The following is a 25636-nucleotide window of genomic DNA, read 5'->3' as shown; positions in this document are numbered from 1 at the left end:
AAAAAAAAGGTATAACATTGTATGAAGGCAGATGAGGCGACACACGTTCTGTGACGTTTGAAGCATTTGTGTTACTAACTTACTAGATCCGGTTTGAATTGAATTTACAAGGTTTCTTACTTGTACAACTCCATGGCTTATTTTAGTTCATCCATCCTGACCATTGGTTTCAAAAGCACATTTAGTGACTGCAATAGGACAGAAATGCTTCTTTAGACACATCTTCATTGCGAGCCTCTCATTGCATATGCTCTTAGAGTTCTGTATGTAGGATGTTTGTTTTGTATTTTTGTATTGTATATGGGCTTTTTAAATGTGACAGTTAAATGCATCTTTAATAGTCACGGACAAAAGAGATTATAAAATGTCCTTTGAAAATGGCTATGTTGAGTTTGGAGGCAGCTTCGGTGAGTTTCCTGGGTGGTGATGATTCACTGGGCAGTATGTAGTGACTTCAAGAAGCAGCCTGCGGATATTCCTAACACTTGGTTCACTACAGTTTAGTTTACTTCATAAGCCCCAAGTAAAACGATGGAAATGTACATAGCACTATTAGTTCATACATGATTTAAGTATATCAAGATGCNTAAATTTAACATTTATGTCTGCAAACTGTCCATTTGTCCATTTTACTGTTTGTTGAAGTAACACCTCTCCTACATAGTCTTTACTTGACTCGAATAACAAATTAACCTGAGGTCAAGATGGAGAGCGATGACTGAGCTGAATGTCTTTACTAAAATCACAATAAATTTTGTCAAACTTGGTGGTGGTCTTATTTTTTATTATTTTTTTTACTGCGTCTTTGAAAATGTTTTTTAAAATAGTCTGTGTATATGGCATGCTGGTGAGTTGAGGGAGACACAAAACATTGTGAAAATGTCGCCACTTAGAAGCAGGTCCCCAGAACCTCTTACTGCTCATTAGACAGTCGTCAGAATAATGTGTTAGCGTTATCTGTTACTCTACCTGACTCTGGTTGGTTGGCAGACTCTTGCGTTCCATTTACAGTGCTTACATACTCTGTCCGAGAGGAGCTACACTGTCAGCTCCTGAGAGCTCCTAAGACTTCCTTTTCCTGTGTGTTTACTGTGAGTGTCCATGCACATGTAGCACTGTAGATCACATGTAGATCAGAGCACACTCTGAGGGAGGGATTCTGTTCTTTTTACTCTATACACTGCATCTCAACTGTGCCCCACCCCCAACACACACATAGACTCCTCCTAGTCCGTTCCCCACCTCCCTGCTTCCCCACATCTATTCCTCCTCTGTTTCCCTACAAAAGAGGAGCAGACCTCCCAGGGATAAACTTTGAAAGTGGCCTAATGGTCAAAAAATTTTTGACAAGGTTTCTCTGTGTAGCCCTGGCTGTCCTGGAACTCACTTTGTAGACCAGGCTGGCCTCACAGATCCACCTCTGCTGGGATTAAAGGTGTGCACTGCTACCAGCACCTGGATGAATGTCAAAGGCTTTTCAAGCAGTGATTTAATTAAAGGACTGAACCTAAGAAGTCTATGGTATAGAGAGGTCGCAGATGTAGGAAGAGAATCCTATCTATCCTCGGGTTAGGGAAAGGACAACTGAATAAGAGTAAGAAAATGTAATGCTAAGGCAGAAGCTGGAGACAGCTCCGTTTTGAGGGTGCTTGCCTACTGTACAAAAGGCTTGGGTTTGATAACCAGTCCAAAACCCAGACGCTGCTCGTAATGCATATCTGGAATCCCAGAACTTGGGGGGTAGAGCAGGAATAATAAAAGATCTTGAGGCCTGCCTGGATCACAAGGGCCCATCTTGGACAGGAGGTGGTAACGCTATTATATTTTATGTCTTCCTGTTTAATCCTATTCTGTGTTATCTGGGTTGTTGGGAGAAGTGAGAGTTGAAGTGAGTAGCTCCTTGCAGAGATAGAAGAAGAGCTTTGAGCAATGGCCTTGAAGCACATAATGGCCAGCCACCTAATTACCGAACATAAACACAGAACTCTGAACATTGTTTATTTATTATTTATTTATTATTATTTATTTTAAACGACGCACATCTTAAGTTGGTCTTCCAGCTAAATAGCTGACAGTGACCTTGAACTCAACTTCATTCTCTCCCTGTTGGGATTGCACTGCATCCATACAGTTTTATCAGATCCTACCTAGAGACTGCCCAGGATTTCAGACCTGGCAAGCACTCCACCCACTGTGCACATTTCGTGGCTTGGCTTAGTTTTTTTGAGACAGTCTATTAAGTCCCGGGAGTCCTGTGTAGACTAGGCTGGTCTCCAATTTACAGATCCTCTTGCTTCTATCTCCCAAGTACTAGTCTATTAAGTCCCGGGAGTCCTGTGTAGACTAGGCTGGTCTCCAATTTACAGATCCTCTTGCTTCTATCTCCCAAGTACTAGAATCAAGTGTGTTTAGCCCGTGTATAATTGTTATACATTAATACTAATGTGCTATCATTCAAAATCTTAGTTTTTTGCTTTTCAGAGATAATGTCCACTTTGGGGACATTAAATTCACACTACTGTTATTGCTGGGTAGAGATACCATGACCAAGGTTTTTTTTTTTTTTTTTTAAAGATTTATTTGTTTTATGTATATGAGTACACTGTAGCTGTACAGATGGTTGTGAGCCTTCATGTGGTTGTTGGGGATTGAATTTAGGACCTCTGCTCACTCCAGTTGGCCCTGCTCCCCGCTTGCTCTGGTCAACCCTGCTCGCTCAGTCTCAAAAATTTATTTATTATTATAAGTACACTGTAGCTGTCTTCAGACACACCAGAAGAGGGAGCCAGATCTCTAGTGGTGGTGAGCCACCATGTGGTTGCTGGGATTTGAACTCAGAACCTTTGGTAGAGCAGTCAGTGCTCTTACCTGCTGAGCCATCTCACCAGCCCAGACCAAGGCTTTATTAAAAAAAAAAAAAAAAAAAAAACCAAAAACAAAAACAAAAACCAGAACATTTCCTTGGAGCTGGCTTGCAGTTTCAGGTTTAGTCTGTTGTCAGCATGGTGAGAAGCATAGCAGCGTCCAAGCAAATATGGTGCTGGAGATTTCTACATCTTAATCTAATCTTAGGTAGCAGAAGGGGGACTGTGCCACACTGGGCGTGGCTTGAGCATAGGAGACTGCAAAGCCTGCCTCCACAGTAGTATACTTCAGCTAGGCCATACCTCCTAAGTGTTGCACCTTACGGTCAAGCATTCAAACACATGAATCTGGGGACCGTTCCTATGCTCAAGCCACGTCCAGAACTCAGCTCTGCTCCATCCTTCCCTGCCTGGTGTGCAGCAGTGCCTGCACATGCTAAGGAAAGATGCAAAGAATGGAACTGTAGTAGTCCAGATAAGAGGCATTAGCAAGTCCAGGAAATAAATTCAAGTTTGCTAGGCCTGGTAGTGTACACTTTTAATCCTAGCAATCAGGAGGGAGGGGCAGGGAGATCTTTGTGAGTTCAAGGCCAGCCTGGGAAAAATAAATTCTGTCTCAAGAAAAGACATGGCTCAGTGGTTAAGAGCACTGGCTGCCCTTCCATGGGGCTGGGTTTGATTGCCAACACCCACATGGTGGTTCACAATTCTCTGTAATTCCAAGAGGATCTGATGTCTTCTGGCCTGTACCAACACCAGACATGCATGAGGTACACAGTCGGACATTCAGGCAAAATATACATGTAAAATTATTTTCCCAGCACTTGGGAGGCAGAGGCAGGCAGATTTCTGAGTTCGAAGCCAGCCTGGTCTACAGAGTGAGTTCCAGGACAGCCAGGTCTACACAGAGAAACCCTGTCTCAAAAAACAAAACTAAACAAAACAAACACTATAAAAAAAAAGGTACTTTTTTTTTTTTCGCATTTTCGCTGCACACACTTGAACAGATTTGCTGATCAGTTTGCAGCATCAATAGAGTTGAAGTTTAACTTTATATGCAAAATAGAAGACCTGTTAAGGAATTCTAAGGGGACTTCAGGTTTAATAGAATTGTGAGCAGGATATATGTAGAGAGTTTGTAAAACAAACAAACAAAAAACCAGGATTATAGAGATGGCTCAATGGTTAGGAGCACTGGCTTCTCTTAGGACCCAGGTTCAAATCCCAGTACTCACATGGCAGTTCACAATTATCTTTAACTCCAGTTCCAGAAGATCCAATACTCTCTTCTGGCCTTCATGGGCATCAGGTTATAAAATTGATACAGACAATTACAGACAAAACAAAAAATACAGGTACACAGAAAATACTGATGCATACCCATATATATTACATAAATAAAGTCCAAAACAGTAAACCCTAGAGACATGAGTTAGCTCCAAATCCAGAAGATAAGTAACCTAGAGAAATTCTACAGTCACTGCCCTTTGACATAAGTAGACAGAGAAAAACACATCTCATGGTGGCTCCTACCTATTATCCCAACACTCAGGAGACAGACAGAACTGTTAGCTTAAGACCAGCCTAGGCTACAGAGCCTACTTGGGCTACAAACACACATGCACACATGTGCACACACACAAATATGTTAGAGGATTAATTTCTACTAATGTGTAAGTTTCACATTACTTCACTAACAGTGGTACTCTAGATTGCTTTAACAGCAGTAGCAATAGCAGAAACGATGGGGTATTGCCTAGGGTGTATGAGGCACTGGGGTTTAATCCCCAACACCACATAAACTGGATATATTATGGTACATGTCTGTGATCTCAGTACTGGAGATATGGAGCCAGGAAGGCAGAAGTTCAAGCTTAGCCTCAGCTACACTCTGAGCTCATGACCAGTCTACAGGAAACCCTGGCTGGAAAACAAATAACACAAAGCTGTTTCTTTAAATACTCAGATTTGATCAGGAGACAATTAAGCTGACAACAGAACAATGCATCTCTCTCTCTCTCTCTCTGATTTTCTTTCTCCTTCCTTCCTTCCTTCCTTCCTTCCTTCCTTCCTTCCTTCCTTCCTTCCTTCCTTCCTTCCTTCCTTCCTTCCTTCCTTCCTTCCTTCNTNCCNTNNNNCAGGGTTTCTCTGTGTAGCCTTGGCTGTCCTGTAACTCACTCTGTAGACCAGGCTGAACTCAGAAATCCACCTGCTTCTGCCTGGTTTAAAGGCGTGGGCCACCACTGCCCGGCTACAATGTATGTTTCTAAACAGAATCACCATAGTTAAAAATAGAGACTTTCCCTAATGAAGTCATTACAGCTGTACTGGGCTGGTCCTGTTGGCATACACCTGCAATCTCAGTACTCAGGGGACAAAGGTAGGACAAATGCTACAGGTTCAACACCAGTCTGTCTGTTCTACATAGGCAGTTCAAAGCTGGTTGAGAGTACAGCATGAAACCCAGTTTCAAAAACAAAACAAAACATGGACTGGAGCGATGATGTAGTGACTTAAGAGAACTTTGGGAGTTTTCTTCTCAGCACTCATGATGGGCAATCATAACCAACTGTAATTCCAGGGAGTCCAACATCCTGTCCTCGTCTGGGCACATGAACCTTGTGAAAACACACACACAAGTCTAGAAAAATCACAAAACAAACTATGCTAAGGTTTGGAAGCTTAATTTGTTTCTATGTGCAACTCATGTAATTGCACAAGATCTATTTTTCCTTTCTTATTTATATACATCCATATGGCTACCTCTATGTGCATGAAGGTTCCTAGAAGACAAGCATAGTCAGTGTCCCCAGGAGCTGTAGTTCTAGGTCACGAGTTGCCTGATGTAGACAACAGATACTCAGGTCCTTCCCAAGGGCAGCACGAGCTCTTACATGATGAGCCGTATCACCAAGCCCTTTTATTTTTTGTTTGTTTGGTTTTTTTTGGGGGGGGGGTTGTTTGTTTGTTTGTTTGTTTTTTGGAAAAGGTTTCTCTGTGTAGCCCTGGCTGTCCCGGAACTCACTCTGTAGACCATGCTGGCCTCGAACTCCCAACTACTAGGCACGTGTGTATCACACCTCCCCCAATACATAATTGTATAAATTCAACTCATCCAAAGTTAGCAGTTATTTGCTTTCCCATTAACTTTGTCACAAAAGCAAACTTCTAAGAAGTTTGAATATAAAATTATCTTCCCTAGTCTTTTAAAAAAAGATTTATTTACTTAATGTATGTGAGTACACTGTTGCTCTCTTAAGACACACCAGAACAGGGCTTCAGATGCCATTACAGATGGGTGTGAGCCACCACATGGCTGCTGGGAACTGAACTCGGAAAGCAGTCAGTGCTCTTCACTACTGAGTCATTGCTGCAGCTCCCAATGGGTAGACATGTATTTAATCTCCTTACTCTAGGGCTGGGAAGACCACACACAGTGTAGGTAAAACACTTACTTGCAAGAATGAAGCCCTGGGCTTAGAGTCTGAGAACACACATAAAATCTGGGCACGGTAAAAAAAAGTACATCTGTTGTTCGACCAGTGCTAGGCACAGGTGAAGCATAAGTATCCATGGGGATTTCAGGTCAGGCAGTCTAGCCAAAACAGCAAGCTCCTGGGTTTTTGGGTTTTTGTTTGTTTGTTTTTTAAAGCTATCTGTTTGTTTATTTCTTTATATGTACATTTGGTGTTTGGTCTACATGTACATCTATGTGAAGGAGTCAGATCCACTGGAACTAGATAGAATTATAGACAGTTCTGAGCCAACATGTGGATTCTGGGAACTGTACCTGGGTCCTCTGGAAGAGCAGCCAATGTCTTAACCACTGAGCCATCTCTCCAGCCCAAGCTTGTGGTTTGTTTAGTGACATACTTTTAAGGAAATAAGGTCAGCAAGATAACTGTATGCAAACAAACCTGCCACAAAGACTAATGACTTGAGTTAAATCTTTGGGACCCACATGATGAGAAGAGAATCCAATCCTACAAGTTGTCCTCAGATCTCTTCACATATGCCATGGCAAGTGTACAACTTTAAAGTATAATATATAGAGTTAGAGATGGATAGATAAGAGAACAGTAAAGGAAGACAGCAGATAAGGCTAACCCCTAACTTTCACATGTGCACAAAGAGGAGGGTACATGTGCATAGACCACACCCACAAAATAATAAATTTCCTTACTCTTTCTAACGTGTTAAATAAACTATCAGGCATAGACTGAAAATGATGTCAAGCTCAACGCCAAAGCTTTGCTTTTAACAAGACTGAACATCTTTTATTTATATATTTCTGATATACATTAATAATCTTATACATTTAACTAAATCTAACAGTGGTGAAAGTGGAACATAAAAGACAATTTCAAATTTTAGTTTCATTGAAACACTTTCTCACTAACTGGTGGACATGACCAAGGAATAGCCTTTATGAAGTTATGAGCCGTATATAAATTCACTTTTAAAACTGAAAGCCACACAGCTTTTAAAATGATGACGAATTTGCAAATGCACACATTCCGTATGCAAGAAGATGCATGCAGAGATATCACATTACTCCTTAACCTTAAAGCCATTTTCAAAGTAAACGGGAATAAGCATTCTAATATTATATATGTACATCAAGGCACATTCACTTCTTGTGCTTTAGGAATGATTTACATATAATCTATTTTATATCTTAATTATATATCTTAAGAAAGCTTCTAATATCGAAAAGCTTAATTGTAACAATCCTAGCTTGAACGATAGTCTTCTAGAGAGAGCTGTGGCATCTCCCTGTGGTTATTTTCAAAATCTGAGTATCTGACAACTCAGAAGTGAGAAATTAAAACAAAAAAACAAACAAACAAACAAAAAAAATCAAACACATGAATGGGTATAATTTAGTTTTAAAGTAACTTTTGAAAATACTTTCAGCAATTTGATAGTGTCATAATCAATTTTTTATGTAATACAGTATACTAAGGGTTGCACTGAAGAATTTTCAACATTCTGAAATTAACAATTATATGACTTCCATACTACTACTATAGATGTGTAGTTTTTCAACAAATTTAAACAAACATGATGATACAAAAGATAACCACATCAAACTTAACTTCCTCACTAACTTGTTCATTCTTCAGCAAAAGAAACAGGGTTGATTTTTTTCATTCACAGTCAGTGTTACCAAGCAGAAACTTCCCGGCAACAGTGTTCGATAACAACATTCTTTTCTCCTGGCCAATACTTGCCTTGAAGAGATAGTATAATAAGGCTCTAATAGGCATCTCATGCATTTTAATGGTATTTTAAAATTAGCTTTGCATATGGGTCTCCCATACAGATAAATAAATTATACAAACTTGATTATAACACAGAACTCAAGTGCTTTAAGATAGAATAGATTCTTGACTTAGAAGCAGTTAAAATAAATAGAGTCAAGAATCATAGCTCTAAAGCATTTTTAAATGTAATAGATTTATGCATCTTACAGATACGCTTTTTATATTAGAATTTTTAAATCCACAAACAGCAACTAGACACAGACCCTCTGTACTGTAAACAGACAACAGAAGAGACACTAACTGCAACCTTTTAAATTCAAAGTATGTAATAAAATAAAGTCAAATATAAACATTAATTCATAAAAGGCATACCATGATCAACTACTTCCATCCAACAGATTGTTTTCAATTTCTTTACAGAAAGACGACTTTCTGCAGAACTCACTGGCCAGACAAGAAGACTAGTGATGTCACCAACAACCCAGAGTTCCACAACCCAGGACTGCATAGTGGTGACATGAACTGTAAACGCATCCTCGGTGAGCTCCTCGGGCAGGTCTGCCCGTGACAGCAGCACTCACTCTGCCTCTGGCATATGTGCAACCTCCACTTCAACAGTCTGAATGGCTTCTGCAACTTCAGACAGCTTTTGCCCTTGCTGCTGCGCCAGCACATAATTAACTACTTGCATAATGCTTTGGTCAGAGAGGGTAGACACCGACGGACACTCCTCAGTAGCTGCCACAGCTTCAAGAACTTCCATAGTTTCTCCTGTCACCACCACAGTTTCCAGTTCTTGAGGCCCACTGCTTTCTTGTTCCTGCATGTCTGCAGTTAAGATGCTGACAGCATGTTCCACTTGTGTTCCTTGGTTATGAAACTGCAGAGTGTCTTTTTCCAGCATAATTTTGCAAGGCACATAGTCTCTGTGGAATTTAGTCATATGCTTACGAAGTGTTCGAGCATCAATGTAGGCTTCACTACACACAGGACACACATAGGGCCGTTCACCAGTATGTGTTCGGACATGACGCTTTAGTGATCGGGCATCAGCCCACGCTACTCCACATGTTAAGCACTCGAAAGGCTTAACGCCTATCCAAAGAAAAAAGAAAAAAAAAAAAAATGTATGTGGGGTAAGGTACCAAACTCCAATCTCGATGGACTTGTAAATGTTCTTCAGTACTGTTTTCTACAACCAGTTCACTTTGATTACCGTCATCTTTTAGTTAGCATCTACTAATTTTCAGGGTCTAACCAAGGTTTTGCACAACAATCTCTCTAAAGGTGTTCTCAAAACAGAAGTTACTGCTGAACAACAGAGTCTGCAATAATCTTACTCTTTCTCTGCGATCTTACATTCCTAGGATAAGAGCCTCCAAATTATTAAGCTCTCAGACTAAGTATCATTTCTGTTACTTAAATAAATCTTTCAAGATACAAGAATAATCTATGAAGACAGAAGTCATATGCTAACAGGCTAAAGAGTTGACAAAATAAGCCTGTTCCCTGACTCTCTCCTATCAGATACGTATACACTACCTTCATGGTTGTTCATGTGTCTCCTGTACTCTCTCAGCTGCGTGAACTTCCTCCCACACTGATCACACACCCGCTCCAGGTTTTGCTTTGCTCTTCCTTTCTTCCCATGGGTGGCCTTCTTTACATGTCTTCTGAATAAAGCTTTTTCATAAAATTCTTTGCCGCATATATTACACCTAAAATAGAGAAGGCCCAAATTATTTTCTCCAAAGTAATCATGGGCATAAGAATCAAGAATTGGGTATTTCTCATTGAGTTTAGAGCCTTCTTAGATCTACTCACCTGTAAGGCTCAGTGACAGAATGGGACTTCACATGGGAATACCAATCTTTCTTCCAGCTGTAACACTTATCACAAAACTGGCACTGGAATGGCTTCACACCAAGATGTTTGTTCATATGCTGGCGTAGATCTCTGGCTTCAAAGAAACTTTTTTCACATCTGAAATAAAGTTTAATTACTCAATTAAATACTCTTTAAAGCAAGTCTCCAAGAATTCACTATATTCTTGTTTTTGAAGCTTCACAAAATTATTCTAAATTTAAAACATCACAGAGAGAAAGAGATCCAATTTTCAGTCTTGCATCAAGGATGCAAGGTTTAAATTCTTTTTAGAACACTCAAAATGCTTGAGACGGCTTCATGCAGAACTCCCAAAAGTTACCACAAAGTGCATTTACTGTCCACCTCTCTTCCGCTCCCTCTCTTTGCATCCCCTTCAACCCCTTTCTCTTTGGGCCATGTTGGGAAGGCAGGCTCCATCATTGACACTAGGAATGAAGCAATGATTCAGGCCTAATCAATGAAATAACAGCATTCCCTTGGTCGCAGCAATCAGCTTAGGGATGCCAAATGACTTAACTGGATCCAATGAGAGGGAAACAGGACTTTTACAGGAACTATCAGAAAAGACTCTCGACAGTTTGGAAGCTGAGAGGATGAGAAGCTGAGAGCACTGGCAGACTTTGTCCATATGGAGCCTGAGAGAAACCAGACACTAGTCAATCCGAGTCCAGCGGAGACTCAAGCATGCAGTCCTCCAGACGTTCCTCTTCATTCAAGACAGTTACGGTTGCATTTGCTTTCACAGGTAACAGCAACAACAAAAAGTACTAACGAAAACTTGTACCTTGGGCCAAGAGCTGGTGGCACACACTGTTAGTCCCAACACTTCAAGGACAAAGGCAGGCAGATCTCTATGAGTTCAAGGCCAGCCTGGACTACATAGAAAATTTTGGGACAGCCAAGGCTATTTAGACTCTGTTTCAAAAACAAAACAAAACAAATAAAATCTCCCCCCCGCCCCCGCTCCATATTTGGGATGTTTTTGGTTTGGTTTGGTTTGAAACAGTTTCATTTTGTAGCCCAAGCATGTCTCCAATGTGCAATTTCCCTGCCTCAGCTCAAGTACTGGGATTACAAGCAGGTGCCACAGTGGCCAACTCCATCTTTTTTTTTCTTTCTTTCTTTTTTTTTTTAAAGATTTATTTATTTATTATATGTAAGTACATTGTAGCTGTCTTCAGACACTCCAGAAGAGGGCATCAGATTTCATTATGGATGGTTGTGAGCCACCATGTGGTTGCTGGGATTTGAACTCAGGACCTTCAGAAGAACAGTCAGCACTCTTAACCACTGAACCATCTCGCCAGCCCATGGCCAACTCCATCTTTACGTTACAATAAGACTATTTGTAGTCAAGCAAGCAAATACAGCAGAATAGGAAATGGCAGCAAAAATCTATTTATCCATAAAAGTTGTACATCACTTGGGAGTCTAGAAACTTATCAAAAGTCTATACCAAAGCCGGGTGTGTTAGTATACCCCTTTAATCCCAGCATCCTCAAGGCAAGCAGATCTCTTTCATGAGTTCCAGGCCAGCCTGAATTACTCATAGAGTTCGAGGCTAGCTAGAGCTTGCACAGTAAAATCCTGTCTCCCCACCCTCCCCCACCCCAGCTCCCCACCCCACCCCTGCCAAAAAAAAAAACAGTGAATGGCTTAGGAGAGCCAGAACTAAATAGAAAGACCCTGTCTCAAAAAACAAACAAACAAAACTACAAAGACAAAAAAAAGCTTATAAGGGCCAGTAACTGCTAAATCAAGACCTAGAGCTATAGAGCCAGCTCAGCAGTTGAGAGCACTTATAGTTCTTCCAGAGGACTCAGGGATTCATCCCCAGCACCCACACAGCAGCTCACAACTGTCTCTCAGTCCAGTCCCAGGGAATCCAACATCTTCTGGCCTCTGCATGCATCAGTCACAGTCATGGTGCACACACATACACGCAGGCAGACACCTATACACATACAATAAAAATAAATAAGCAATTACTATCTAAGGTTTTATGGCATTCTGAATTTACTCTGACTTCCTAATAAAGGTTCCTAGTAGTAAGGATCTATAGCTGAAGATCTATAACTGTTTTTTTTTTGTTTTGTTTTATGTTGTTTCATTATTTGTTTGGTTTTGGGTTTTTTTGTTTTGTGTTTTGTTTTTGGAGAAAGGGTGTCACTATGTAGCCCTGCCATCCTCAAACTTAGAGACCCTGTGACTAAGAGCGTGCACCATCACACTTGGTTAAGAACTAAGATTGTTTAAACTTATTGGATGGCTCACTGAAGGAACCTATCTTTTCCTTTTTATTTATATCCCAACCTTTGTATAACTGTGTGTTTGGAGTAGCAGAATTGCTTGTTGAGAACATTTAAAGCCAAATAGATTAGCCAGTGTCTCTTAAGGGCAAGGAACACATTTTGTAGAAATGTAAACATCAAAAGCATGAAAATGAGATGCTCTGAGGAATAAGAACTTAGAAAACTCTTCACTTCTTTCTGGGAATCAAGATGCATAAATACATAAAGCTGAACATACACTGAGATACAATCTACAAAGAGGCTGGCCTGAGTCTGCACAGCCTGCTAGTGAACGCTGACAAACTATTAGGCTGAATGCTGGAAAATCCTGGAATTAGTAATCTTATTTGAACAAAATTATAGAGCCTGGTGGTGATGGCACAGGCCTTTAATCCCAGCACTCAGGAGGCAGAGGCAAGCAGATCTCTATGAGTTTGAGGCCAGAGTGAGTTCTAGGGCAGGCAGCTAGAGCTGTTACAGAGAGAAACCCTGTCTCAAACAAACAAACAAAAAAACCAAAAGTAAACAACAATAACAACAAACCTCTAAGGTGATTAGGTTTTTCATTTTATCAACTTAACTTCAATTTTAAAAGTGAAAAAAGAAGAGTCCTAAGGAAAGAGAAAGAACATACAATGTTTCAAGGAACCTCCTGCAAAGACACTCTGCTGGATGTAGACCTCTGCCTTACAGTATCCACCTCTAGGTAGGACCTTGGAAAGTCTCTTTAAATCACTGTTTTAAAAAACTCTTAAAACAAACAGTAAGAGGTGGATGGATTGATGACTCAGTAAACTAAAATTATGGCTTAATGTAATCTTCAAATGTTTTCTTGTAAAAAAGCAACATTCAAATCAGTGAGCTTAAATAGGGAAGTTACCATCACATAGTAACTACTTACTGAGTACAATGATAGCCTCGAACTTCAGGCTTTGGCTGGTGTTTCTTAAGGTGCTTGCTAAGTCCAGAGCCCCTATGAAAAGACTTTCCACAAACTGAGCAAAAGTACTTGGACTCTCCTGTAAGAAAGTGAAAAGCCATGCTGTAAGTACAGTAGTTAGGCCGTCTTTTCAACATAATTTCATTTCTGGTTTGGTGCTTGTATCTAGTGCTGCTTATTTATTCGAATGCTAAATACAGGCTTCTCAAGATGTGGGTGCTAGCCTGGTAGTGGTGGCGCACGCCTTTAATCCCAGCACTTGGGAGGCAGAGGCAAGCGGATTTCTGAGTTCAAGGCCAGCCTGGTCTACAGAGTGAGTTCCAGGACAGCCAGAGCTATACAGAGAAACCCTGTCTGGAAAAACCGAAAACCAAAGGAAAAAAAAATGTGGGTGCTCCATAGAGATGCTGTGTGAACCTTGTTCCCTTGTGCAGGTAGAGGGAGTGGAGAAAGGAAGACCGAGATATAAGAGACTACCACGAGAGGAATAGACTATGATCATGAGACCAAGAGTAAGAGCAAGTAACAAGGGATAAGTTAGTATATATAGTGCTAAACCTGCCCAATCCAGGCTTCCAGTTTGTAAACAAGATACCTGGATTGTGTGTCTTTTATATAGATAGCTAGGATTATGAATTCTTTTCACATTCTGAACTCAAAATTTTATCGAGACAAGAGTAAACAGTAACATTTTACAAAAACCCGGAGAAAAACTTCATTAAATTTTCTTTTCCCTTTCAAAACTGTCAAGGTGTATTTAAAATGTGCTGGTTCTATGTCACTGAGGTAAATACCTTTGCAGGTGAGAGCTGAGTTATAGCAGTCACAGCACTCATAGGAGAGAAAGGAGGAAGAGGTCGGGGGCTCTGCATGGAGATGCGGAAGTGGTAACAGGAGAAGCATTCAAAGGGGATGCAGAGGGTACTCTGTAGACCAGGGGACACGCCTGCCTAACGAGCTATCACCGTGTCTCCACCTCTGCCCATTCCATGCAGAATGGGAATCCCAGAGCTATGACAGCTCTCCTGACACAGTGAACAGAAATGGAGGCATGGTTGTGTCTGCCTTTAATCCTAGGACCTGAGAGGTAGAGGGAGGAGGAGCTCTTGAGTTCTAGGATAGCCTGGACGATAGCATAAGTTCCAGGACAGCTGGACCAAGCATGATTATACTAGTAAAGGTCACTGTGCAAGAATAGAGTGCATCTGAAGACTCTGAACTAGAATCGTAATAGGGCTAAGTCTAAGTTCAGCAGCACTGGCCATTCCTACTCTACTCTGCTTCACAGCACACCTGAGCACAAGCATGGGAGGCTCATCGGGGAAAGCACCAGTTGCCAGTCCTTTCAATGTTAGTTCAATTCCTTGTATCCACACATGATGGAGGAAGTGAACTGACTCCTGAGAGCTATCCTCTGACCTCTACACATATGTCATAGCACCCAAATGCCATACACAGATAAGCACATCATAAATACACATGGAATAAGTAATAAACAAATTAAAGCATTTTTTAAAAAGATGTATCTATTTATTTCATGTATGTGAGTACACTGTCATTCTATTCCAACACACCAGAAGAGGGCATCAGATCCCCATTATAGATGGTTGTAAGCTGTTGCTGGGAATTGAACTCAGGACCTCTGTCTGGAAGAGCAGTTTGTTAGTGCTCTTAACCGCTGAGCCATCTCTCCAACTCATAAGTAAAAATTTTTAAAGAGCATTTTTATAAAAAGACAAATCAGAAATTATATTTAAGAAAACTTTAAAATTGTACTACTCACTGATGATTGACCACATTAACTTACGAGCATATGACTTACTCCACTCTGGGGTTGAAATTGGAGACAAGGTCCAGCTATGTAGACCAGACTTGCCTAGAACTTATATAAAACCCAAGCCGGCCTTGACCTCATCCTCCTACCTAGTGGTCCCAAGTTTTAGGAATATAATGTTCTGATATAAAATAATCAATCAACATAATACTAAATTAAAATTATAAAATATAGTTATGTCAATATGGGTTCTTTTATTACCTGTGTGAATACTCATATGTTCCTGAAGACTCCGCTTGGTAACAAATGACTTGACACACAGTTCACACTGAAACTGCTTTTGTGACTGATGCAGACTTTGATGCAATTTTAGACCATGCTTATAGATAAAAGTTTTTCCACACACCTAAGACAGAAATTTTTAAGGCAGCAAAACAAAAAAGATTTAATTCCTGATGACTGTGAACAAACTATTATTGTAAATAGAAATGTTAGATGAAGCCACAAATACCAAGGATCTTAGCTAGTTGAGCCCTTTTCTTATTCAGTACAACTGCCATTTTTCTGAAAGTGTGCATAACAGTAGGCAAAAATCATTGTGCTAGCCTTGCCAGCTTGGCAAAATACCTATCTTAGAGAGGCATGAAAGCTCACTTAAGAGCTTTTCTCATCTTCTAAAACATCATGTAAAACAGTTCTTCTCAAACTCTGGATGCAGAACTAACTATACTTTGTTTCCCCAACCGACTGGGGTAATTTTTTTGTTGAGCACAATGAATGCAGCAACATCAATAGCTCTGAGAGGTTTTACTCTCTTATTTTTGTATTTATTTTCCACGGAACACACATTTTAAATAGTGTTATACTGAAGACCAGAGGTTCAACTAATACTTAGTGTTCCAATTTATGAGTAAGCAATTTTTTGTTTTTGTTTTTGTTTTTCGAGACAAGGTTTCTCTGTATAGCCCTGGCTGTCCTGGAACTCACTTTTTAGACCAGGCTGGCCTCGAACTCAGAAATCCACCTGCCTCTGCCTCTGCCTCCCAAGTGCTGGGATTAAAGGTGTGCGCCACCATGCCGGGCAAGTAAGCAATTCTTAGCTTAACCTCAAAAATAAGAAAGCACAGTGACTGACAATAAAAATAAAACAGACTGTCCATGAGCTAAAGGTCAATACTAAATACTGATGAAGGGCTCTCTTATAACAAATTCTGTTTTCATACAGTAAGATGCTTAAAAAAGAAATCTGTCCTTGGCTGGGCAGTGGTGGTACGCGCCTTAATACCAGTACTTGAGAGGCAGAGACAGGTGGATCTCTGAGTTTGAGGTCAGCCTGATCTACAAGGTAAGTTTCTGAACAGCAAGGCCTACAAGCCAGAGAAACCCTGTCTTGAAAAACACAAAATAAAAAGTCAATAAACAAAAAACAAAAGTAAAAAAAAAAACAACAAAAGTAAAAAAGTAAAAAACAAAATAAAAATAAAAACAAACCAACCAACCAAACAAACAAAAAGGCCTATGGCCTGAGAGGTCACAGAGCTGAAAGGAAACCTTCTACTGTCATATCCTAGACTGATATAATTTCCAACTATTCTAAATACTTATCCTTATTTTTGTAGATAAGTGGAGCTTCTTTTTGCATTAGAAGGATGCTATTACAGAGATATAAAATAGGTAGGTCAAAATGAAGAGAATAAATGACTGTGGGTTCCCTACCACAATTGAAAAATCTCAGAAAAGGGGAGGGTTGGTTAGACTGTGAATACCAGAGGGCCAGGATACCCGCTCTGAAATGGTATCTTTTCCATCTATCTTCTCCATGGACTCTCAACAATATAGTTGCCTGAACAATACAATTACCTCCATAATGACAACATCAACTGACAACCCAAAAAATAGACAGGGGAATTCCATATGGTCTCACTCCTAGATCAGGAGCTATGGGTGGTCAGTCGCTGCTGAGAGAGGGAGATTCGGACTCCTCCAGACACAAGCACCCCATAAGAAGCCCAATCCCAAGTGGCCAGGCCTGGACACATATATGTACATACTAGCAAAGCTAACTGGACCTAGAAGGGTGTATATACGTGTGTACACATACATATGCTTATAAACAAAAACATATCCATAAAGGCAACAGTAATTAAAGAAGCAATCATGGATGGGGGGTGCACAGCAGGAGTTGGAGACAAGAGCAGGAGGAGCAGAAGTGACGTAGATACGGTACTCATGTATGAAGTTCTAAAAAACAATTTAACAACAAAACTGTTATTGGTTCCACAACTGTGTGATAAATAAAGCAGATTGCCATGCTTATATGCAAGGCTACTGGTGTTACACAAAACTCTTGCATGTTCCAAACAGCCCAAAGCCGGATAATCACAAGATTCATTAACCAAGATTTTGGCTTTTACTTACCCTTAATTCTCGTTAACAGCAAAGAGACAGCTTAGGAAGGGCTTTTTCTGCGCAGCATTTGCTTATGCCACACATTCTTTCTCACTATGGGTTATTTCTACTAAAGGCTAAGGGGATGATTGCGATGATGAACAGCTCTTCTCACCAAAATTTTCAATTTACAGACACCAAAATTTTCAGTTACAAATTCAGACAGCAAATTAAAGACTACAACAGGGAATCACACTTAACGTAAGCAACAGACCAAAGATGGATTTCCCTGACAGTTTATAAGCTTGCAGATGATTTCAGAGTATATATAAAACCCACCTCATCACTGCAGTGAATTTCCAATCTTACTAAGTAACCAAATAAATAGGTCTTTACCTGGCATGCATGCGGCTTTACACCCGTGTGCTTTAGCATATGTATGCGGAGAGAGTATAATTTAGGTAATGTCCTTCCACATATAGAACATATAAATTCTCTTTTGGTTCTTCCCTTCTCAGATGATGCTCCCGACGCCTCAGTAGACGTGGAATTGGATGAAGATGGAGCGGGTGCCTCTTTTCTTGTATGTCGAATAAGGTGTGCTCGTAATGAGGCACTATACTGAAACTGTTTCTTACATAACTAAAAAAGAAAAGCACAAGTTCTTCCTATGTAAAATACTAAGTGAAACTCAATGCACATTTCAATTTTCCAATTCTGGTATTAATTATAAAAAAATAGACAAATACATTGTTTAAAAGATAATATATATGGAAACCATACACTTAACATGCATACATATGCAAAAGACAGCCAAGGGTATATGAAACACTAAATTAAACAATCAAAACAAATACAGTAAAATATAATCAAAACAGAAAAAAAAATTAAAAATAAAAACTAAAAAGTCCTAGATTATAAAGATGAAAAGGGTAAGACTCCAGAGAGAATTAAAACCTAAACACAGCACAGGAATATGTTTTTTTTTTTTTTTTTTTTTTTTTTTAAGAGTGAAGAACATTTTCTATTTATGTGAAGAGTATTTTGCCTGCATGTATGTATGTACACCTTGTGTAATACCTGGTGCCTGCCAAGTTAGAAAAGAGTCAGATTCCCTGGAACTGGAGTTTATTGGGAAGTTAGCTGGGGTAGGCCTAGAGCCATCCCCAGCACCAATCAACAGAAGAGGAGGAGACACTGATGTGGCAATGTGCTTTTCATTATCAACCCTAGGCACTGGCAAGCAGTATCTTTAGGTCTTTGTTACTGAACTTCAGATTTCTCTTTGTTTGCAGAGAAAACAATGTGGTTTTTTTTTTAATTCAGTCAATTTTTTTAATTAGATATTTTATTTATTGACATTTCAAATGTTATCCCCTTTCCTGGTTTCCCCTTTGGAAATCCCCTATCCCATCCCCCCTTACCCTGCTTTCATGAGGATGCATCCACCACCTATCCACCCACTTCCACCTCACTACTCTAGCATTTCTCTACAATAGGGCATCAAGCTTTCACAGGATCAAGGGCCTCCTCTCCCACTGATGCCAGATAAGGCCCCTTCAGCTTCATCAGTCCTTCCCCTAACTCCTCCATTGGAGTCCCTGTGCTCAACCTATGGGGGGCTGTAAGCATCCACATCTGTATTATCAGGATCTGGCAGAGCCTCTCAGGAGACAACTGTGTCAGGCTCCTGTCACCAAGCACTTCTTGGCATCTGCAATAGTGTCTGTGTTTGGTGTTGGCCAATTGTTTGGCTGTCAAAGGGCTTGTACATTTGGTGTGTCTTCTCTTTTGAAAATCCCCCTAAAAATTCTTGCACATCTAAGCCCAGTTTTAAATAATTAGATATGCACTCACTGATAAGTGGATATTAGCCCAGAAACATAGAACACCCAAGATACAATTTGTAAAACACAAGAAAATCAAGAAGAGGGAAGACCAACGGGTGGATACTTCATTCCTCCTTAGAATAGGGAACAAAATACCCATGAAAGGAGTTACAGAGGCAAAGTTTGGAGTTAAGACGAAAGGATGGACTATCCAGAGACTACCCCACCCAGGGATCCATCCCATAATCAGCCACCAAACGCAGGACAAGACACTATTACATATGCAAGCAAGAATTTGCTGATGAGACCCTGGTATAGGTGTCTCGTATGAAGCTATGCCAGTGCCTGGCAAATACAGAAGTGGATGCTCACAGTCATCTATAAGATGGAACACAGGGTCCCCCAATGGAGGAGCTAGAGAAAGTACCCAAGGAGCTAAAGGGGTCTGCAACCCTATAGGTAGAACAACAATATGAACTAACCAGTACCCCCAGAGCTCGTCGTCTCTAGCTGCATATGTAGCAGAAGATGGTCTAGTAGCCCATCTTGGGAAGAGAGGCCCCTTGGTATTACAAACTTTATATGCCCCAGTACAGGGGAATGCCAGGGCCAAGAAGTGGGAGTGGGTGGGTAGGAGAGCAGGGCGGGGGGAGGGTATAGGGAACTTTGGGATAGCATTTGAAATGTATATAAAGAAAATATCTAATAAAAAAAAATTCATTAACAGCCAGTTATGGACAGGGAGGAGCTCACTTGGGACCTTGGTCCTTCCAGCTGAGCTACTGGGTACTATTGATGGATCCTGGTGGGTGGGGAGTCCTTATCTCCCCATGTGTACCACTGGTGAGCCCACCAACCTCTGAAGGGCAGTTCCAAACTTATGGTCCTCCAATGTCCCTGATGCAGGTCAGTGGGTCACAACACAACACAACACAAAACAAAAAGTTTTGAATGTGAGAAAGAGACTGGTAAGGAGTTGACAAGGTAGATGGAGGAGAGAGAGAAGATTGGGTCATGGGAATAAGAAGACGGACGACATTTTATACATGTATGGAATTGTCAGAGAACAATTTTAATAGTAAAACATTGTTTTATGGTGAATGCTTTGAGTCCTAACCTTGAGGAACTTGGGTAAGCAAAGACCTAGAAAGGTCTCGGTACTCAGTAAGTACTTTCCCTTTCACTATGCACTGTCCTCCCCAGGGCAGCTGTGATACTTTTCACCTCAAGGGAAGAGAGACTCCTGGCCAAAGGGTGGCGATGTAATTGCTCCTAGTCTCGAAGTAATCGGTACCATCAAGTCTTGAGACATTTGTTGGTTCCACAACACAAGTGTGATTGATTCTCAGCTTTATTGGATATCTAATTCATATTTCTTGAATCACTTTTTTTTTTAAAGATTTTTTTATTTATTATATGTAAGTACACTGTAGCTGTCTTCAGACACTCCGGAAGACAGAGTCAGATCTCCTTATGGATGGTTGTGAAATCCCATGTGGTTGCTGGGATTTGAACTCAGGACCTTCAGAAGAGCAGTCAATGCTCTTATCCAAGGAGCCATCTCTCCAGCCCCCTGAATCACTTTATACCCTCACTGGCAGACAGGATTTAGCTGCCTCGGTCTCCTGTTCTGCTACTTCACCTTTGTCTTGTTTTTACTTTTAGACTTTTTATTTTTATGTGCATTGAGTTTTTGCCTGCGTATGCATGTGCACTATACACACACATGCCTACAGATGGTTGTAAGCCACCATAAGGGTGCTAGGAACCCAAACTCCATCCTCTGCAAGAACAACAAATGCTCTTAACTGGTGAGCCATCTCCTTAGCCCCAAGTTTGTTGTTTGTAAGAGCAATCTTTTCACTGTCCTCTTTCTGAGGAAGCTCAGATGAAAAATATTCAGTGGGGCAAGTAAATAACACAAATCAGAATCTTTAAGCAATGTAAGAGTTGTGGGCTGTGGCCAAGCCTGCCTGTTAATCCCAGCACTTGGAAGCCTGAATTAGGAGGATAACCTCAAGTCCAAGGATAGCCTGGACTACACTGTAAGACGCCAACTTAAAAAAAGAAAGTAGAAACAGAACAACAACAAAGGCAGTCAGAGTAACCGAACAGTTGGTAAGATGGACTCCATGTATGACTGCAGGATCATCTCAGTTATCTTTCGGGGTACTTACCGGACATTTGTAATCTCTAGCTCTTTCATGTTTCAATGTGTGCATTATAAAGGCATATCGTCTCGGAAAAACCATTCCACATTCCCCACATTTATGAGCTGTTTCTTCGGTGCTCTCCTTAGCATCCCGTTTTGGTTGTTTCATCTTTTTCCCTCTTTGAACTAATTTCTGAGCCACCTAAGTAGACAAAAAACACAATCTAAGAAAATATGTTCATTTCCCCTTCATTTTCAAGGCATGGTCTTGCTATGTAGCCCAGGCTTGACTGGTACCATGGAGCCTAGACTGGTCTCAAACTTAGAGCAGTCCTCCTGCCTCACATGCATCACCACATCCAGCTCCAGTATCATTTTTAACGTCAGGGGCCATGATCCATATTTCTAATATAATACTTCAACAGTAAACTGCATCCTTGCTTATCTCCCTCCTCTCCCATGGAACTTTCATTATAGGCTTAAGTTTGTTACTAAAATAGAATGCCATCAGGGTTAAGCAGCAAAACACCCAAACAACTTCACATTGTACCTGTTGAACTGCTGACTTAGAGATGGCTTTCCGCTTCTGTAACTTTTTCTCCATGCCCTTGTGTAGCCGGATGTAGCCCCCTTCATTAACAGACCGCTGCCTAAGCCTGCTCCTATAAGTATCATCATCTGGGCCCGAGTCTGTCTTTTCTGTAGCTTCAGTTAGAGTGTCCTCATCTTTTGAAGGTTGGCCAGGGCTCTGACTATGATCTGGACAGTCTTTGGCACAGATGTCCTCAGGTGATGTATCGTTTCCTGTATCACTGTCCTCTTGGGAGGTGTTGGTAACATTCTCTTTTGAGATTTTAGGATGAACATTAGCAACTATGCCATCTTCTCTGGTGACTGCAGACTCGAGCTCTGGTTGGTTGCTTTCTTTTGCTAAGCTTGCAGTTCCCATTTCAGGGTGGGGCTCAGGTATACCTTCTACAGGGGACACACTAGCTTCAGCCTCTGGAGAAACCTGAGGTGCAGGCTGCTGCTCTGGCTCCCCATTCTGCTCTGTCTCTGGCAACTCTCCATTTACCAGCAGTACAATTTCACAATGCCCAAGTTCACTGGACAAAGGTGTGGCTGCTTCATTCCTAGTGCCAGGTGGTGTTGTCGTTCCATTGTGTGCTGCTAAGTCCTGAGTAGATGCAACCGTTTGAACTTCACCTTTCTTATACACTGTAAGCTGTTTTTCTTCCATTAGTTTATGTACACTTTCACAAATTTCTAAAACTTCTGACATAAAAAGGTGGCGAGCTAAGACGGCTACATCAGCCATGCTACAAAAGTCAAAACTTAGTACAGAAGTATAGGCAAATTCCAGCAAAGGAAGGAAGCTTGCTTTACAGAAACCTGTATGAAATAAGAAAAGTCAAGGAGCAAAGAAGTCAGTCACCACAAAACTCCTTTGTAAGACTAATATAGATTTGTGACAAGGAAAAAAATATAGTAAAAAGCCAATTATTCCCATGTATTCTACAATTAGCTATCACTGGGTTTTCTTTCATTTCTGGTTGCTAGTAAACAACCTTGACTAGCTCACAGCCATGAGATGAGTCTCTAAACTACTAATAAAAAAGAAAATAATAAAAGACTTACTACCTCAAGAGTTGTTATAAGGCAGCCATTTTCAAACTGTACTCCTTAGAACCCTGGGGTTCCTCAATTCCCTTCAAGAAACAGTGGCTGGAGAATAGAGGGTACAAAGGGGGAGGGGGTAGGAATGTGAATAGACAGGAACCAAGCAACCTGTCCCCTTACCACTCATTTACTCTCCAGAGCTGTCTTTTCTAGTAGTAGTCCACATAAAAAGTCAATGGAACCAAGTACAGTCCTTTGTTCTACATGTTCACTTTACAGGCACCTGAGGTTAACCTGAGGTCAGTTCCTAGAACCACTACAGTCAACTAGGGAGCCAATTCCCACAAGTTGTCTTCAGACCTCTACAACTGTGCCATACATAAGTGTCCACCTAACTACACCCACACTAAATAAATGTACCCAAACCAGAAACCAAGAGTGGTGCATCTCTGTAATCTTTAAGGGTTCATTAAGCTGAGCAAGAAGGATCAGAAGTTCAATATTAGCTCTTGGGCTACACAGGGTTTGAGGATAGACTGGGATACATAAAACCTTATCTCCCCCTGCCCCCAACACACACACACAAAAGAACCACACAAAAAACGATGATTTAAAGCAAGGGCTACTAAGTATTTTCTGCAATGATTCAGGTGATAATTACTGCAGATAATAGTTAAAAAGCAGATTAAATAACTATTGATGCCAACTTTCATTACACAAATAGAAGTACAAACACTGGTTTATAGTTTGCTTATCCTAGAGTCAAGGGATAATTATTACATAATCATTAGTTGACACTATGAAGTATTATTACTTTCTGTAACAGTAAGCTCCTGGTGCTTCACCTTCAGCAATCATTTTTAATTCTCTCTATATAATATAGTATATAAAAGTGAAATGTAAGAAACAAGTGCCACACAATGGGAACTGTATTCTACTTCTACAAACAGATGACTATGAAGTTGTGTAAGACTACAAGTCAAAGGTGGTGGTACAGCACACCTGCCAAGTCCTAGATTCACCCATTTCTTTTCCCCCTGTCCAAAGAACGGTGCCTATTTTTCTTAAGTTTGGTTTTTATGAACTTGTTAGGTGATCATTAAGAATGAGGTCCTAGCTGGGCGTGGTGGCGCACGCCTTTGATCCCAGCACTTGGGAGGCAGAGGCAGGCGGATTTCTGAGTTCGAGGTCAGCCTGGTCTACAAAGTGAGTTCCAGGACAGCCAGGGCTACACAGAGAAACCCTGTCTCGAAAAACCAAAGAGGTCACACATGAGAAAAAACATGAAGTTTTTAACTTAAAGCAATAAAATTTGTTACAAATAAAACAATAGTGATGGGCTGGAGAGATGGCTCAGTGGTTAAGAGCACTGACTGCTCTTTCAGGAGTCCTGAGTTCAATTCCCAGCAACCACATAGTGGCTCATTACCATCTGTAATAGGATCTGAAGCCCTCTTCTGGTGTGTCCGAAGAGAGTAACAGTGTACTCACATACATAAAATAAATAAATTATTATTAAAACAACAACAGCAAAAGAATCCATCACACTTGTAACACTGAATATCCTAAGGTGAATCTCAGAAAAAAAAAAAGACTTGTTTGAAATATATGACACAAAATAGACTATGGCTAAGCTCCTTATGGGATAATTTGTCCTTAAGAGTGACAGAAAAAGAAAACTTTTTTTTTATTATTTTTTGATTTTGTTTTGAAAAAGGATCTCACACTAAAATAAATTAAACTGGCCTCAAACTGGAAGATACATCTGCCTCAGCCTCTCCAGTGCTAGGATTAAAGTCATGTGCCAACCCAATTCAAAGATAAAATCTTATATGCAGATTTTATATTTCACTTAACAATGATTTTAAGTTCTATCAATTATCCTACAAAAGCACTGACTTCATTTTCCTCTGCAACTGCACTGCCATTCTGGCACACACCACATATTCACCCATTTATCTTGATGGCCATCTAGCCTGGTTCCATTTCCTACCTGTTATGAAGAGTGAACCAATAAACAGAGATGTACAAATAGCAAAAGTTTATTTTTAGATTTTTGTTTGTTTACACTATTTGTTTCTTTGAGACAGGATCCTTCTATATTAACCTGGTTTTATCCTGGACCTGTCTGTCTATCTGTCTGTATGCAGAGAGAGACACACACACCAGGCTAACCTCCAATTAACAGCAGCCTGTCTCTGAATGCTGGAATTAATGGTACAGATCACCTTGCCCAGCAACTCCATATGTTTTTATAATGACTACACAAGTATACTTTCCAATTTCACACATAGTTCTTTCCTCAGTCTCACCAGTATCTGTTGTCACTTATTTTCTTGATAATTGTTATTCTGACATGGATAAAAAAAATCTCAAAGCAATTTTCAAACTTTTAAAAACTGTATAGGTGTTTTGCTTGAATGCAGGCCTGGGCACTACTTTCCTGCCTGATGCCTTCAGACTATAAGAGGTATCAGATCCCACTGGGTGGGAGATACAGATGGTTACAGATGATGCCTTCAGACTATGAGAGGTATCAGATCCCACTGGGTGGGAGTTACAGATGGTTACAGATGATGCCTTCAGACTATAAGAGGTATCAGATCCCACTGGGTGGGAGTTAC

At 40.5% G+C, this 25636-nt stretch overlaps 1 protein-coding gene across 1 annotated transcript in view; it reads right to left on the bottom strand.

The window, feature by feature from the left end:
• Positions 1 to 7114: 7114 nt before the first annotated feature.
• Zbtb11 (zinc finger and BTB domain containing 11) overlaps positions 7115 to 25636 on the bottom strand; it is a 34268-nt gene continuing 15746 nt past the window's right edge. The window contains exons 4-11 of the mRNA XM_021184538.1: positions 21943 to 22784; positions 21418 to 21594; positions 17808 to 18053; positions 15285 to 15429; positions 13211 to 13328; positions 9956 to 10114; positions 9674 to 9849; positions 7115 to 9226 (exon numbers count right to left, since the gene is read on the bottom strand). Coding sequence (XP_021040197.1) covers positions 8709 to 9226; positions 9674 to 9849; positions 9956 to 10114; positions 13211 to 13328; positions 15285 to 15429; positions 17808 to 18053; positions 21418 to 21594; positions 21943 to 22784 — 2381 coding nt within the window. The 3' untranslated portion in view covers positions 7115 to 8708. The remainder of the gene's footprint in view (positions 9227 to 9673; positions 9850 to 9955; positions 10115 to 13210; positions 13329 to 15284; positions 15430 to 17807; positions 18054 to 21417; positions 21595 to 21942; positions 22785 to 25636) is intronic.

This window comes from Mus caroli, chromosome 16, assembly GCF_900094665.2.
Source record: "Mus caroli chromosome 16, CAROLI_EIJ_v1.1, whole genome shotgun sequence".
Classification (NCBI taxonomy): Eukaryota; Metazoa; Chordata; class Mammalia; order Rodentia; family Muridae; genus Mus; species Mus caroli.
Note: the sequence above shows the minus strand (reverse complement) of the source record. Positions and strands in the feature narration are given on the sequence as shown.